General features: G+C 34.6%; 1 protein-coding gene across 1 annotated transcript in view; it reads left to right on the top strand.

Annotated features, from left to right (window-relative positions):
* LOC141334953 (netrin receptor DCC-like) overlaps positions 1-18,665 on the top strand; it is a 154,435-nt gene that overhangs the window by 56,550 nt on the left and 79,220 nt on the right. Inside the window, exons 7-9 of the mRNA XM_073840174.1 lie at positions 14,584-14,740; positions 16,746-16,900; positions 18,438-18,586. Of these exons, the coding sequence (XP_073696275.1) occupies positions 14,584-14,740; positions 16,746-16,900; positions 18,438-18,586 (461 nt within the window). The remainder of the gene's footprint in view (positions 1-14,583; positions 14,741-16,745; positions 16,901-18,437; positions 18,587-18,665) is intronic.

Below are 18,665 nucleotides of genomic sequence, written 5' to 3'. Positions count from 1 at the left end.
CAATTCTGAGAAATAATTGCAATTCTAAGAAATTAAGTCAAAATTGTAAGATACAAACTCACAATTGCGAGTTAAAAATTGTGAGATATTGTCGCAACTCTAAAAAATTAAGTTTGAATTGTGATATGAACTCACAATTCTTAGAAATAGTTGCAATTTCAAGAAATTAAGTCGGAATTGTGAGATATAAACTCGCAATTCTGAGAAATAGTTGCAATTCTAAGAAATAGTTGCAATTCTAAGAAATTAAGTCAAAATTGTGAGATACAAACTCACAATTGCGAGTTAAAAAGTCAGAAATGTGAGATATTGTCGCAACTCAAAAAAATTAAGTTCGAATTGTGATATGAACTCGCAATTCTGAGAAATAGTTGCAATTCTAAAATATTAAGTCAAAATTGTGATATAAACTCGCAATTCTGAGAAATTAAGTCAAAATTGTGAGATACAAAATCACAATTGCGAGTTAAAAAGTCAGAATTGTGAGATATTGCCGCAACTCAAAAAAATTCAGTCAGAATTGTGAGATATAAACTTGCAAATCTGAGAAATTACATCACAATTCTGAGAAATAGTCACAGTTCTAAGAAATGAAGAATTGTGAGATATAAACTCTCAATTGTAAGTTAAAAAGGTAAACCACAGTGATTGGTCACTTCAGCTGTCAATCAGACTGTCTCTGTCTGGGTGGGCGGGTCTAGTCCTGAATCAGCTGTGAACAGTTTTCCAGACTGACAGGATCTTCAGCAGATCTCTCTGTTGTTTGTGGCCTGTTTTTCTTTCTCATGGAGCGTCAGTCGTGCTGCTCCTCATGATGTGCTTTTCTGTCAGCTTTGACAATATAAGCGGCGTTGTGCTTTCGAACGCTTCAATCCTGCGCTGACAGCAGCTGAAAGACTGAGCGGATGAATCTGTTCTGACGGGTTTAGAGACGCTCTTCCCGCATGTCAAACATAAACACACCTTACAGACTGAAGAATTAAACCTGATATCATTATCAGTCATCATTTATTAGTCTCACATGAATCACATGTCACCTGTAGAAGCTGCGTGAATGTTTTTGAAGAAAAGAACGTGAAATGAAAACATTCATTATAATCAGAACCAAAAATCAGAACTCAAGCTCAGCAAACGACAGGTCACACTTCAACCGTTCATATCTCTTATATAATGTTTTTTATTTATATAAAAAAAGGCAATTGCAAATTTCACAACTGTGCTTTTCTCTCAATTATGACTATATCTCGCAATTCTGAGTTCATATCTCACAATTATGACTTTATATTGCAATTATTTCTTTATATCTCACAATTATTGCAATTCTGATGCAATTCTCTATTTATATTTTGCAATTATGACTTTATTATCTCAATTATCACAATTCTGATATATTTCTTTCTTTATATATCACATATATTGCATTTCTGGTGCATTTCTTACTTTATATCTCACAATCCTGATGCAATTCTAACTCTATATCTTGCATGTATAACGTTATATGTCACAATTATCACAGTTCTGTTGGAATTCTTACTTTATATCTCACAATTATTGCAATTCTAACTTTATATTTTGCATTTATAACTTTATATGTCACAATTCTTTTGGAATTCTTACTTTATATCTTGCATATATAATTTTATATCTCACAATTATTGCAATTCTGTTGGAATTCTAACTTTATATCTTGCAATTATTACTTTATATCTCAATTATTGCAATTCTGATGCAATTCTAACTTTATATTTTGCAATTATTACTTTATATGTCACAATTATTGCAATTCTGATGCAATTCTAAATTTATATCTTGCAATTATGACTTTATATCTCAATTATCACAATTCTGTTGGAATTCTAACTTTAAATCTTGCATATATAATTTTATATCTCACATTTATTGCAATTCTGATGCAATTTTTATTTATATTTTGTAATTATATCTTACAATTTTTGCAATTCTGATGCATTTCTTGCTTCATATCTCACATATATAACTCAATATGTCAATTCTAAATTTGTTACTTTATATCTTGCATATATAATTTTATATCTCACAATTATTGTAATTCTGATGCAATTTTAACTTTATATCTTGAAGTTATGACTTTATATATCGCAATTCCACCTTTTTCCTCAGAGTTTTGACTATAACTCACCATTACGACTTCATATCTCCAATTCAGCATTGTGAAATATAAATGCAGAAGTGCAAGAAAAAAATCTAAATTGTGGGACCAAAAGTCACGCTTATCGTTTTACAGATATCCCATTGTCTTCCATATAATTGCAATTTTTCAAACTGAACCTGCGTTTAGCGGCGTTGATCTGTGCGTGGGTTCGGAGGTCTTTGTCGCTACGATGGGAATAAGGACGGCTTTGTGTCGGAGAGTTTGTGATGAGGCATCAGTTCACGCTCCGCTAGAGCTTTCCATCAGACGCTCATGCGATTATCTGCATGCTTGAGCTGCCAAATGATTATCATTGTGTAAATTAGAGCCGCTGTGGTTCGTTCCTCTCTCTGTCTGTCGATCTCTCTGACTGACGCAGCTCTGAAGTGGAGTCTCATAGGAGTAATGAAGGATGCTGAGATTAGAGCTGCGATCCGTCGCTGGAGTAGATGTGGATGTTACTGGGATACAGCACTAAACACTCGTATATCTGACATCTTTTTATGCATTTAAGGGCAGACACTGCAGGCAAAAACAAAGTTTTTTCATGCACCTGTCAAGTTTGAGATTTGAGGCTTTTTGGTGTTTCATAAAGTGCTTTTTTCAGACTAGTGGAAAGAAAACATCCGAAAGACACTGTTGAGTCTTTCTTTTATAGCACTTTATCGATTCGTGTCAATAGATTTCAATTACAATCCATATTTTTAAAGGCCAAGAGTTTTTTCCTCCTACTCTGAGCCATATATCTCCACTTCAGCAGCACTTACACACACCACACTTTACATTTGTCTGTATCCTGGAGGTTTTTACAGAGGCATTTGTTCATATAGAATTTGCATGATTTTATACAACATTCTGTTCTTCCAAAAATGGTAAAAAATATGTTTTTTTGTCTGTTTTTCTGAATTCTGAAACCCAAAATCCCCTCTGTAAAAACATTTGACTCTCTAATATGTCAAAATAAATTAAAAGGGGTTTTGAAACTGACTTCATCCAGTGTTTAGATTTTTTTTGTACTAGAAATGTCTGCAAATCAGAGCAAATTTATTAAATAATGGCTCATTTGCATATTTAAACCTAACATTTTAGAAAACTTGTAGTACAAAAAATTATCAAATATTATCAAATATTAGTAAAACATTTTGACCCTATTCACCTGCAGTGTCTCGCCGTAATGCATAATTTTGTATGCATTTTTAACTGCAAAAATGCAATTGGAAAGAAAATGTAGGAGTCACGCATTGACCTTGAAATGTTAAGGCAGCTGCTGAACTTAAGTTTTTAAGTTGAAACTGGTGACGGCTTTTTACAGTGTATATGATATTGAAGATTATCAATGTGAAATGCCTTGGTTCTGTTTTGTTCTCATAATAAACCTGAATATAAATCTGCCCCAGCTGTGAGTCCAGTCGATGCATGAGACGTTTCATATCTCTGATGGTTTGATGGGACTATATCGTGTTCGTCACACGCTTGAGAAAGCAAGAAGAGGAAGAGCAGAAGCAGAAGTGCTGTGTTCATCTTCCTGACGCTCTTCTGTTATCTGGAGGCGCTCTGAAATCGAGGAGCGTTCGATCTGAACGTGTCCCTCTAGATGGATCTCCCAGCTCTCTAATGACCGTCCCGTTATAAATGAAGCCACAGGACACCTTTATAAAGCCTCGGGCCTGTGTTTGTGCCGGCGCTCGGGACGGAGAAAGGGAAATATTGTCCGTCTCGCACTAATGTTCCCGTGCCGTCCGCTTTATAACTGAGAGACAGAAACCCAGCCTGTGTCTGATGGAAATATTTCAACAGGAAGACGAATGTCCGGGACGGGAAACGCTAAATTGGAAAGAGAATAGAGTGAGTCTGAGATTGAAAGTGCTGCAGTTTTCGCCGTACGAAACAAACGTGACGATTCTGCGAGTGTCACCTCCAGTAGGATTTACTTTCAAACAGTTCAGAAACCACTAGTACATTTCACACATACAGTGCCTTGCAAAAGTATTCATACCCCTTCATTTTTTCACATTTTGTTTTGTTGCAGCATTATGTTAAACTGCTTTAAATTAGTTTTTCCCCACATCAGTTTACACTCCATACACCATAATAATGACAACGCAAAAAACAGATTTGCAAATTTGACAAATGTATTAAAAATCAAACACTGAAATAAGTAGATTGCATAAGTATTCATACCCTTAACTCAGTCCATAGTTGAAGCAGCTTTACAGCCTCAAGTGTTTTTGGGTCTGATGTGAGCATCTTTGCACATCTGCATTTGGCAATTATCTGCCATTCTTTGCCTCACCTTTTCTCCTCTCCATCTCTGTCAGCTTGGACATTTTCTAGAGTCCTAGTTGTTCCAGTCGTCTTCCATTATGGAGAATGCTTCTGTCAACCTTCAATGCAGCAGATTTGTTTCTGAACTCTTCTCTAGATCATGGCCTTAACGCAAGTCTGTCACTGAGCTCTACAGGCAGTTATCTTGGTTTTTGCTCTGATCTGCATTTTCAGCTGTTAGACCTTTTCTGAGAGGTGTGTGTCTTTCTAAATCAGACTCATTCAAATGAATTTGCCACAGTTTAACTCCACTCCAAGTGTAGGAACATCTAGAAGCAATATGATGCTCCTGAGATACATTTGGAGTGTCCCAGAAAAGGGTATGAATACTTATGCAACGGGATCTTTTCAGTTTTTTATTTCTAATAAACTTGCAAAGTTGTTACAAACATGTTTTGTGCTGTCATTATGGAGTATGAGATGTAGATTAATGTGGAAAAAAAACTAATTTAAAGCAGTTTAACATAATGCCGCAACAAAACAAAATGTGAAAAAAATGAAGGGGTATGAATACTTTTGCAAGAGACTGTAATGACACAGAAACAGCATTAACACTTTGAAGTGAGCATGACATTTTAAAAATGTGTGTGTGTGAGTGTGTGCATGTTCTCAGATGAATGTGAACGTGACACATGTTAAACCCCTGAGACGACTGTGAGCGTCTGCATTGTGTGTATCGCTGTGTGTGGAGCGTCTCGATGGGATCCGGGTCGTGAAGGTCGTCTAGAAATGGATTCGGTTGAGGCTGCGTTTGATGTTCAGTTTTCAGTTTGAAACGCAGGTCACGATGAGGTTTGATCAGCGAAGAGAGACTGTTCAGCTCACTGCGGATAAACAAACACATGCTTTATTATTACATAAAGAAATCATAAACTGTTAATCAGTCATCATCTTGCTCTATAATATCTGTGTTTGCTTTAAGGAGAGACACTGCAGGCACAAACACTGTTTTTTCATGCATCTGTCAAGTTTGAGATTTTGGGCTTTTGGGTTTTTCATAGTGTTTTTTTTTTTTAGAATAATGAAGAGAAAACACCAAAAAACAACGTTAAGTGTTTCTTTTATTGCACTTTATCTATTTGCGTCAATAGATTTCAATTACAATACATATTTTTAAAGACCAAGAGTTTTTTTTTCCTACACTGAGCCATAGTTCTCCACTTCAGCAGCACTTACACACACCACACTTTACATTTGTATTCCTGTCTATATGCTTGAAGGTTTTTACAGAGGGATTTGTTCAGATATAATTTGCTTGATTTTATACATTTTATTCCTCCAAAAAAAAGTAAAAAAAATAAAAATAAAATAATGTTTCCTGTCTGTTCTAATTTTTTTCTGAATTATTGTGACAAAATAAGATACACAAAATGTCAAAAAAAAAAAAAAAAAAAAAATTTTTGAAACTGACGTCATCCAGTGTTTAGATTTTTGTACTAGAAATGTATGCAAATTAGCGCATATTTCATTAAATAATGATCATTTGCATTTTTAAACAACATTTTAGAAAACTTGTAATACAAAAAAGTGTGCAATTATCAATTTAATCAATCAACTTTATAAATAAGGTGTTTTTTTTCACCCTTTTCACCTGCAGTGTCTCGTCTTAAAGGCTGTTTTTAATAAATATTTCCAGCTCAGAGTCTGAATATTCAGAAACTATTAAATAGTGATGAGAAATGTACACTGCTGCTTAAAAGTTTGGGATCAGTAAGATTTTTAAGGGTTTCTTATGCTTATCAACACTGCATTTATTTGTTAAAAAATACAGAAAAAACTGTAATATTGTGAAATATTATTTCAATTTAAAATAATAGCTTTTTATGTGAATATATTTTAAAATATAATTTATTCCTGTGATGCAAAGCTGAATTTTCAGCATCATTACTGCAGTCTTCAGTGTCACATGATCCTTTAGAAATTATTCTAATATGCTGATTTATTATTATTGTTATATTGTTTTTTTCCCCAGGATTCTTTAACAAATAAAACGTTGAAAAGAACAGCGCTTTCTTAAAATATAAATATTTTGTAACAATATAAACTACCATCTAAAAGTTAGAGGTCAGTATTATTATTTTTTCCTTTTTTTTTTAAAGAAATTAATACTTTTATTCACCAAGGATGTGTTAAATTGATAAAAAGTGATAGCAAGGACTTATATTGTTGAATAAATGATGTTCTTTTTAACCTTTTATTCATGAAAATCCTAAAAAAAAAAAAAAAACAGGTTCCAAAAAAAAAAGATACTAATATAAATGAAAAAAAAAATGTAAAAAAATCCAACATTGATAATTGATGACTGATAAAAAAAATCAGCTTTGCATCACAGGAATAAATGATATTTAAAAATATATTCATATAAAATACCATTATTTTAAACTGTAATAATAATTCACAATATTACATTTTTGTACACAATATCTGTATTTTTGATCAAGTAAATGCGGTCTTGATCAGAATATAAGAACTTTTTAAAATGTAAAACTTTCTTGTGTGCAGTGTATATAAAAAAGAGATTGGATCTGGAAGCTTTCATCTAATTTAAGATCAATCTAAATAATTGTTAAAATAATTATGCTTCATTATAACAAAAATAAGCAATTAACATGAGGTATAAGCAATTAAAAAAAATGAAAAACTGAATTATTTACCACCTCCATAGTAGATTAAATGCATTGTTGGATGTTAATGTAGAAATAACCACCAGCGATTCATCTAAACCTAACCTGCATTGATCTTTTGTATCTAAGTATATTTTATATTTTAAAAGCTGCTTATACTCTTACTAAGATTATTTAATCTGTGCGCTCTTTATAATAATCTCTGTTTTATAGTTTTAATTAGTTGCAGGCTTTAAACTTAAAAGTGTTTGGTGATGAGATGTCAATTTGGAAGTTTCAATCTGAATTTGATCTTCTAAATAAATATCTATTAAAATAATAAATGTGCGACTGCATTAAGTTGCATTGATTAACATGTTCTATTAGCCATGCAAAATGAATATTTAAAAGACAATTACATTTACAAACAGTCTTTGAGCTTGAGCTGAGTTGTTCTCAAGTAGAACAATTTCTAAAGGATCATGTGACACAGAAGACTGCAGTAACGATGCTGAAAATGCAGCTTTGATCACAGGAATAAATTACACTTTAACAGATATTCGCATAAAGAACAGCTATTTTAAATTCTAATAATATTTAGGATTTTTGACCGCATTTTTTTGTCAAATAAGTACAAGTTTGGTGAACAGAAGAGACTTTTTAAGAACCATTGAAACCGTACTGACCCCAGATATTTGAACGTTAGTGTAGCTGTGATGATCTTTTCCTGAGCACTGTGTTTGATGCTGTAAATATACATACTATGCATTATTTTAAATAAGCAAAAGATGGACTTGATTAGAGACTAATGATCCGATGTGATTCAAAGAGCTTCAGGTGCTTCAGTTTGATATTAACATCAGTTTCAAAGACTTTCTCTCGTCTGTCTTTAAGATTGAAGAACGAGCGCCTTCTTAAATCTGCTTTCTGTGCCAGAGTGTTCTATTCAGCGTAATGATCCCACACCGGCCCACACTGTTACCATAGCAGTGAATGTCAAACTACAGACGTCCCGCACGCTTACAATATGCACTATTGTGTGTTTAAAAGCATACTTGCTAGGGTTCAGGACATTTGACAGTCTGTACGGCAGTGCTGTATTTTGAAAGAAGCTAAAAGAGTAGATCACTCCCAGAACAAAAATTTGTCATGCATTTCTTTCTTCAGTCATAAAGGAATTGTTTTTTGATGCAAACATTTTAGGATTTCTCTCCATATAATGGACTCTTATAGTTATGGTGCCCGCGAGTTTGGACTTCCAAAATGTAGTTTAAATGCAGCTTCAAAGGGTTCTAAACGATCCCAGAAGAAGGGTCTTATCTAGTAAAAAAATGTCCAATTTATATACTTTTTTAACTTCAAATGCTTATCTTGGTCTTACTCTGAATGAACTCTGTGTATTCCAGTTCAAGACAGTTAGGGTATGTCTAAAAACTCCCATCTTATTTTCTCCTCCAACTTCAAAATCATCCTACATCGCTGTTTTACCTTTTTTTTTTTGCAAAGGGCCTTTGATCTTCTTTCCATGTTCACTTTGTAAACACTGGGTTGGTACTTCTGCAGCAATTTAGGGTGATTTTGAAATGATTTTTGAAGTTGAGGGAGAAAATGAGATGAGAGTTTTTAGACATACCCTAACTGTCTTGAACTGGAATACACAGAGTTCAGGCAGAGCTAGACAAGATGAGCATTTGAGGTTAAAAAGTATATTAATAGTACATTTTATTAGAAAATAACCGATCGTTTCACTACATAAGACCCTTATTTCTCGGCTGGGATCATTTAGAGCCCATTAAAGCTGCATTTAAACTGCATTTTGGAAGTTCAAACTCAGAGGCACCATAGATATCCATAATATAGAGAGAAATCCTGAAATAATTTCTTCAAAAAACATAATTTCTTTACGACTGAATAAAGAAAGACATGAACATCTTGGATGACAAGGGGTAACAAGTGAGTACATTTTCTGTACATTTTTGTTCTGGAAGTCAACTACTCCTTTAATACATTTATTCATAAAGGACGCATTCAACTAATCAGAAGTGGCAGTAAAGACATTTATAATGTTCCAAAAGATTTCTATTTTCGAATAAATGCTGCCCTTTTGAACTTTCTATTCATGAAAAATAAAATGTATCTCAGTTTTCACAAAAATATATAATAAAATGTTTCTTGATCAGCAAATGAGCATGTTAGAATGATTTCTGAGGTTTTGTGTTTGTTTGTTTCTAAATGTGTCTCGCTCTCAGTTCTGAGTCTCTTCATGAAGAGCAAATATTGAAACACTGGCTGAAACAGATAAGACATTCATTATTTTCATGTTATGCTTGTTAACAAATAGAAAGGTAATAATAAACAACCTGTAATATTGATTTATGCATGGTAATGAACAAATAAGTCTTTCATTTAAATAAAGCAAACCGTGAAGGGCAACACATCAGCGCTACATTAAAACGCTCAATTCCCTGTTCATTACAGCCAAATGATATTTGATCATTCAAACGTGCATTTAATGTACAGCGGTTATGAAAAGCACATTAGTTTACTTCCAGAACTAAAATTTACGGATAATGTACTCATCCCCTTGTCATCCAAGATGTTCATGTCTTTCGTTCTTCAGTCGTAAAGAAAAAGTTTTTTGAGGAAAACATTTCAGGATTTCTCTCCATATAGTGGACTTTAATGGTGCCCCGAGGTTGAACTTCCAAAATGCAGTTTAAATGCAGCTTCAAAGGACTCTAAACGATCCCAGCCGAGGAAGAAGAGTCTTATCTAGTGAAATAATTGGTTAATTAAAAAAAAATAAGACAATTTATATACGTTTTAACCTCAAATGCTCACCTCTCTGTGTATTCCGGTTCAAGACAGTTAGGGTATGTCAAAAAAACTTCAAACTTCAAAATCATCCTACATCGCTGCAGAAATACAGACCAAGAGTTTACAAAGTGAAAGGTACACTTTACAAAAAAAGGGTAGACTGTAAAATAAAATAAAAAAAAACACAATTTGTTGAGTCAACTTAAAATAATTTGTTACCCTGCTGTCTAACAATTTTAAGTTCAGTCAACTCAAATAAGTTTATTCAACTTAAATTAAGTTGTACTAAGTGACAACTTAGATATTCGAGTTGACTAAACTAAAAAATATTGTTTGTTTGACTTAACAGCTGTGTTTGTTATCCGGCTGCCTTAAAATTGTAAGTCAAATCAACTCAAATATCTAAGTTGTCACTTAGTAAAACTTAACATTTCAACACTTAACCTTTTTTTTTGAGTTGACTGAACTTAAAATTTCTTAAAAAATAAAATATGGATTTCTCTCCAAATAGTGGACTTCTATGGTGCCTGTGAGTTTAAGCTTCCAAAAAATGTAGTTTAAATGCAGCTTCAAAGGTCTCTAAACAATCCCAGCGAAGGTAGAAGGGTCTTATCTAGTGAAATAATCGGTTAATAAAAATAAATAAAAAAAACAATTTATATACGTTTTAACCTCAAATGCTCACCTCTCTGTGTATTCCGGTTCAAGACAGTTAGGGTAGGTCAAAAAAACTTCAAACTTCAAAATCATCCTACATCGCTGCAGAAATACAGACCAAGAGTTTACAAAGTGAAAGGTACACTTTACAAAAAAAGGGTAGACTGTAAAATAAAATTAAAAAAAACACAATTTGTTGAGTCAACTTAAAATAATTTGTTACCCTGCTGTCTAACAATTTTAAGTTCAGTCAACTCAAATAAGTTTATTCAACTTAAATTAAGTTGTACTAAGTGACAACTTAGATATTCGAGTTGACTAAACTAAAAAATATTGTTTGTTTGACTTAACAGCTGTGTTTGTTATCCGGCTGCCTTAAAATTGTAAGTCAAATCAACTCAAATATCTAAGTTGTCACTTAGTAAAACTTAACATTTCAACACTTAACCTTTTTTTTTGAGTTGACTGAACTTAAAATTTCTTAAAAAATAAAATATGGATTTCTCTCCAAATAGTGGACTTCTATGGTGCCTGTGAGTTTAAGCTTCCAAAAAATGTAGTTTAAATGCAGCTTCAAAGGTCTCTAAACTACGGTGGCCGACAGAGGCCAACGCGCTGCAAACAAGAAAACACATGCAAACAGAAAAAACGACAACAAATTAAGAAAACATCTTCATCAGTTTGACAACACAGGCGCTGCAAATCCTCGCAACGCAAACGCAAATACGGAAACGCGCTGCAAATTCTCACAACACAACCAAACTCAGAAACGCGCTGCGAACACACGAGGGCGCTGCAAACTAACAAACGCGCTGCATATAGCTCGGTCCACAACGGAAATGTTTCAGGGGGACCTCAAAAAGTGACGAACCTATCTGGGACCTGATTATTTGTTCAGTGGCTGTTGGTCAGAGCAGAGGTGTTATCGGTGAACTATCACCTTTTAGTGATAGTATAGTATCATTTAAATGTAATAGTGATATAAATAATCAGGTAATATAGTGATATAAATAATCAGGTCCCAGATGAGTTCGTCACTTTTTGAGGTCCCCCTGAAACATTTCCGTTGTGGACCGAGCTATATGCAGCGCGTTTCTGAGTTTGGTTGTGTTGTGAGAATTTGCAGCGCGTTTCCGTATTTGCGTTTGCGTTGCGAGGATTTGCAGCGCCTGTGTTGTCAAACTGATGAAGATGTTTTCTTAATTTGTTGTCGTTTTTTCTGTTTGCATGTGTTTTCTTGTTTGCAGCGCGTTGGCCTCTGTCGGCCACCGTACTAAACAATCCCAGCGAAGGTAGAAGGGTCTTATCTAGTGAAATAATCGGTTAATAAAAATAAATAAAAAAAACAATTTATATACGTTTTAACCTCAAATGCTCACCTCTCTGTGTATTCCGGTTCAAGACAGTTAGGGTAGGTCAAAAAAACTTTAAACTTCAAAATCATCCTACATCGCTGCAGAAATACAGACCAAGTGTTTACAAAGTGAAAGGTACACTTTACAAAAAAAGACTGTAAAAAAAACACAATTTGTTGAGTCAACTTAAAATAATTTGTTACCCTGCTGTCTAACAATTTTAAGTTCAGTCAACTCAAATAAGTTTATTCAACTTAAATTAAGTTGTACTAAATGACAACTTAGATATTCGAGTTGACTAAACTAAAAAATATTGTTTGTTTGACTTAACAGCTGTGTTTGTTATCCGGCTGCCTTAAAATTGTAAGTCGAATCAACTCAAATATCTAAGTTGTCACTTAGTAAAACTTAACATTTCAAGTTGACTTAACCTTTTTTTTTGAGTTGACTGAACTTAAAATTTCTTAAAAAATAAAATATGGATTTCTCTCCAAATAGTGGACTTCTATGGTGCCCGTGAGTTTAAGCTTCCAAAAAATGTAGTTTGCAGCTTCAAAGGGCTCTAAGCATATAAATATTTATTTTTAAAAAATGACTGATCGTTTCGCTAGATAAGATCCTTCCTCCTCAGCTGGGATTGTTTAGAGCCCTTTGAAGCTGCATTTAAACTGCATTTTGGAAGTTCAAACTCAGGGGCACCATAGAAGTCCACTATATGGAGAAAAATCCTAAAATGTTTCCCTCAAAAAAACTATTCTTTTGATTGAAGATGACAAGGGGGTGAGTAAATATCTGTAAAATTTAGTTCTGAAAGTGAACTAATCCTTTAAGCTGAAGAGAACGTCACTGAATGGTTCACGTCGTCTGTGAATGAACCACCGTTGATCTGTGACTGTACTGTAAACTGTGAAGCAGGTCAGTCGATGTTCTCAGAGTCACGTTTGTCTTTCACTGTGATGAAAATCCTCCCTGAAAGGCCTGATGTTCATATTCACCTCAAAGCACAGAGTCTTCAGGGAACATTTGTCTGCTCAGCCGCACAGAATGACTAAAGCGGCGTCTGTACCGTGGAGACTAATGCGGCGCACGCTCGCAATGCCACGTGTTTCTCAGCGGCTATTGTGCGGCACGGTGATGAGTTCCAATGTTAATGCGCTCAGATGCCGCTCTGTATTGTCAGGAGAAGAACGTGCTCGCAAATGAGGCACTTACGCTGAAATGCAGCACTGATGCTTTGGACATTTTGACCACCTGTGAGCAGAAGAACAGAAACTAGGACACATATAAATGTGGCACAAATAAAATCTTGATTTTTTTTTTTTTTTTTTTTTTTTTAGAAAATTGGACACATCCAAGATTTCCATTCCATTGATTGATTGATTGTTAACTTATAATGTAACTACAACATGATTCAAGTAACATTCTCTTTATTAACCAACTGGTTTAAGATAATTCAATTGCATGTTAAGCACACATGAAGTTCAGCATGCTGTAAACTTTAAACTAATTCACTTCTTAAATATCTTTGCAGAGATGCAGCATTAAAAATGAAGGCAAACATAATCCTATATGTTCAGAATTAATAATTATAATTATAAAATATAAAAAATGACAGTAGATCTTATGTATTAACCACTGTCATATAGAGAGACTGTCACCATCCTGTTAATTCATTATGGAGAATGAAATAATCCTGTTTTATTCACAAATCTGTAACATAATGTACATTGCTGTTTCATTTTTAAACAAATTCTTTTATTCATCAAGGGCACATTAAACTAATCAAATGTGACAGTAAAACATTTATAATGCTACAGTGCTTTTTTATTTCAAATAAATGCTGTTCTTTTGAATATTCTATTCTTTGTTTTTTGTTTGTTTTGAATATGCGCCCCCTAGTGGCGAAAATGTACATATTGTGCCTTGTAGGCGATAGTAATGTTGAATCTTGTTGTTCAGCAGCTTGTGTGAGTTTGGCTTCAGTCGAGTGTTTAATCTGAGCGTGTGAGGAACCATCGCTTCTGTTTATCACTACAGCACCCATCATGTGTGTGTGTTAACAGTAATTCCCTGGCGAGAGACTGTGTGTGTTTAAGTGTGAATGTGTCGTGTGACATTGAGAGAATCTCATCAGAACTGTGAAATCACTATCGACACACACACACAGAGAGACACACTGATACTCTAAAAACAGATTCACAGCTCCAGACTGAGATGAATGGGAGTCCAGACTGAGTCCAAATGATATCTCATCCCAGTCTGGATCTGACGCTATTGTATTTCTCATCTCGCCTGTGTGTAATCTCACCGAACGCTCGCTTCCATCTGCTCATCTGCGTGTGAGTATGTGTGTTGATGCTCTGTGTTTTACTGCTGCCTGATCTCTGATGCTGTGATCTTCCTTATCGCTCTCTTTTCTTTTCTTCCTGATGTCTTCTGTTTGTGTGTGTTTTCTTTCCTTATCTCTCATTCCATCGCTCACGCTCCTCTCGTTCTGTTGTGTTTGCCCCTCCCCCTCACATGCCCCGCCCCTCCCTCCTTCCTGTCCCTCCCTCCCCGGTCACAGAGGCCACGCCTACCGCCCCGCCCCCCCAGCCCTCTGCGCCCCCGTTGCCCCGCACTTCCTCTTTGACTTACTCCTCTCCTCCCCCACCAGTTACCCCGAGCTCAGGCGTCCTCCCCTCCGCTCCTCGTGACGTGGCCCCCGTCCTCGTGTCCAGCCGCTTCGTGCGCCTCGGCTGGCGCCCCCCGGAGGAGACGCGCGGGATCGTCCTGACGTATGGCGTCTTCTTCTCTGAGGAGGGAATCAACAGGTATGTATTTACCTGTGGATGAAATAATATCAACCAATTGTATCGTGACCTTACGTGCTTCAACCAATCACATACGAATCGGTCTAATTTTGAAATGCATCAAATGTGCAGAAGAAACATGTTTCACTACAGGGTCATTCCGTGTCAACTCAACCAGAGGTCCCCGGCTCAAATTTTTGATTTTGCTAACATTTTTTCTAAAGAAAGATAGACATATATAGTATTAAAGGCTAAAATATTAAATGTCATGGATGAATATTTACTGAGTACTATTTTGTAGAGGGAATTTTCACCTGCAATAGTAACGGAGGGGGGGATTAGTAAAATCTGTTGACTTTAGCAATCTTTGTTGCATTATGTGCCAATGGTGACCATTCAAAAATGGGGAAACAGCACTTTTCATGTTTTTTTCCAAAGTTTGCATGCCTGTAACTCAAGACATATTAAAGATATATTAATGCCCTTTTAGATATTGGTTCTTAAGAAACATTTCTTTTGGCATATTTATTTTTAAGGCCCTGTGAGAATCAGTTCCAGAGATATTGGAATTTCAATATGGCTCCAGGGGAAAATCGTTAAACTGTGCACATTTTCAGTGGTCAAAAACCAAATGTGGTTCACTTTGCAAAAATATGATGCTTCTTTTTTTTTTTTTTTAGAGGAATGCCTAAAGAAACTTAGAGATGTATCTTGTTTCCTTCTGTCAAGACAACTGCGTTGAACATACCGTAAATATTATTTTCCCAAAGTTTGCATGCCTATAACTCAAGAAGTATTAAAGATATCACAATATAATTTTAGATCCTAGTTGTTAATAAACTTTTCTTTTGGAATCTTTTGGAATTCTCAAGGCCCTACATCATTCAGTCCCAGAGATATGGGGATCTCAATAAGGCAACCTGTCCAGATTGTTGAATATTACCCATTTTCAGTGGTCGAAAAACAAATGTTAGTCAATTTGTATACAGCTGATACTTATTTTATTTACAGAACAATGTCTAAAGAAAAAAATAATGTTGAAATTAGAATTGTATCTTGTTTCACTCTATTAAAACAATTTTATAGAACATAGCTGTCGGAGTGCTAAAAGTCCACTGAAATGTGTGTGTGTGTGTGTGTGTGTGTTGGGACTGAATTTTATTAATTCATGAGTTATAGGCATGTAACCTTTGGGGAAAGAATATTTATGGCACTCAGACAGGTATGTTCAATACAGTTGCCTTGACAAAAAGAAACAAGATACATCTCTAAGTTTCTTCAGGCATTACTCTTTAAAAGAAAAGTAGCATCATATTTTTGCTAACTGACCCACATTTGGTTTTTGACCGCTGAAAATGTACAAAATGTAATGATTTTCCCCTGGAGCCGTATTGAAATTTCAATATCACCGGAACCGAATCTCATAGGGCCTTAAAAATAAATATGCCAAAAGGAAAGTTTCTTAAGACCCAATATCTAAAAGGGCATTAAGATATCTTTAAAACATCTTGAGTTACAGGCATGCAAACTTTGGAGAAAGTGCAGTTTCCCCATTTTCAAATGGTTACCATTGGCACATAATGCAACAAAGATTGCTTAAGTCAACAGATTTTACTAAAAGAGATACCAGCCTCTGTGTAAAAATGGCATTATGTTGCAGCCATCTTTCTAAAGTCATTTTTACACCCCTCTAATTTAGCTCTGAATCTCAGGTGAAAATTGCTATTTTGACCCCCTCCACAAAATAGTGGATTACTCAGTAAATATTCATCCATGACATTTAATATTTTGGCTTTCAATGTTATACATGTCTATCTTTCTTTTACAAAAATATTAGCAAAATCAAAAATTCAAACAGTTTTGAAATTTAATTGATTTGTCACAGAATGACCCTATATATCTCAAACGAGGTAATGGTTGCTTTTTATTGTTCTTAATGCCTACAGTAGTTTAACATCTACAGTAGTTGTTATTTTAATATTTTTGAATATATTATTAACAGTATCTGTATGTGTGTGTTTGTCAGGGAGCGCAGTGTTAATGTGACGGAGGCTGAGAGTCTGCAGCTGACGGTCAGTAATCTCCGTCCGGAGGCGACGTACTCCTTCAGGGTGGTGGCGTATAACGAACAGGGGCCCGGAGAAAGTTCAGAAGCCATCCGACTGTCCACTCAACCCGAGCGTAAGTAAGAGTCGCCTCATCTCAGCACTCGACTCAAAATATGCACTAGAACGCTTAATATCTGGAGAAAGTTGAATGTATTTGGTGGTTGTGATGATGCAGCAGATCTCTGTAAATGTCAGCAGTGCTGTGCAGATGTTTGAAACATCCCATAATGCTTTAGTTTGCTTCTGAAGTCACACGGAGGAGCAGAGTGAGAGATTTCATTATATTATCTCACACACACACACCAGAGCTCTTTAACCTTTCTAATGGAGAGTGAGTGGCGAGATTGAGCCGTCTGACCTTTCCGTCCAGATTCAGGCTCTTCCTGAAAGACAAACACACTTCAGCTCGGAAATATGAATATCTGTCATGGAAATGTAGAGCTCATCTGCATACGGACCCTTCAGATGTGTTTCTATAGATCAGCACTGACACTCATCTCATGTGTTCCAGTATCAGATCCAGGGCTATTATCATTAACTGAAACCATTTTAAAAAATAATTACTTACAATAATAAAAAAAAAAACTAAAATAAAACATAAAAAGTAAGTTTCTTTTAGTTTAAGTTGAAGTACAAAAACTTTAGTCAATTTTAAAACTAAAGCAAAATACTAAAAATTAATAAAAACTATATAGACAAAAAAATAATAATAATAAAACTTATATTATGTTAGCTATTTGCCAAGGCAACCTTATCTTTTTTATTTATTTAAGTACTATATAGATAACTAACACTAAATAAACTAAAACGTAATAAAAAAAACAACATTAAAACAATATTAAAAAAATTAGAAAACACGCAACATATAATTAAAATGAAAACTAGTTTGTGATGAATCACAAATAATCATTGCCCAGCACTGATGAAAACATTAAAATCAGATTAAATATGACAATAACTTAAACTTTATTAATTTCAGTCAAGACAACATATTTTATCATTATTTTTTATTTACACTTTGTTTGTTGAAATACTAAAATGACTAAAACTAAATAAACTAAAAACTTAAACATGGTTTAGGCATATTTAAAGACACAGAAATTACTAAACCTTTAAATAAAAGTTCTTATTCATTTTTTGAATCAGCTTTTATTCTTAGATTTTCTGTTTTCATATTAATTTTTGTTAACTTTAATAATTTTGTTGTTGTTTATGTATATATAAATATAAATATATCATGTCTATTAAATGTCTATATCATTTTTTTATTTACTTTTATTGATTTTAAGCACAAAAAAGGTCTTAGAAGTAACAGAACATAAACAATGTGTAACAACATTAGCAAAAACAAACAAAGCAGAAATTGCTTTGAAAAAAAAATCGCATTTAAAATATTAACAAAAACTATAATAGTATGTCAGTGATACTACTTTAAGACTAATTTGATATAGTAAGAAGTAAACTGACCTCAGCTTGAGCATACAGGTTATTATGGGATGTTTGGTGTGCGAGTTTTACTGAGTTTTAATATGAAACCACTGAAGACCACATCAGAGCAGAAATCACAATTAAAACTAATCTGTTCATTCCTTTTATTATTGTTGGTGTAGTTCTGGTTCCTGGTCCCGTGGAGAATCTCCAGGCAGAAGCAGCATCTCCGTCGTCCATCCAGGCGTCCTGGGATCCTCCGGCCCACGCCAATGGCCCCATCCAGAGCTACCGACTGCTGTGGACCGAGACCTCCAGCGGAAAAGAGCAGGTGAGAGTCTGTCTGATTAACAACCACACAGCAATTTAAACAATATTATGTGGATATTATGTGTTTAAAGGGGTCATCG

This window comes from Garra rufa, chromosome 5 (assembly GCF_049309525.1).
Source record: "Garra rufa chromosome 5, GarRuf1.0, whole genome shotgun sequence".
In the NCBI taxonomy this organism is placed as follows: domain Eukaryota; kingdom Metazoa; phylum Chordata; class Actinopteri; order Cypriniformes; family Cyprinidae; genus Garra; species Garra rufa.
This window is presented reverse-complemented; position numbering and strand designations above follow the sequence as displayed.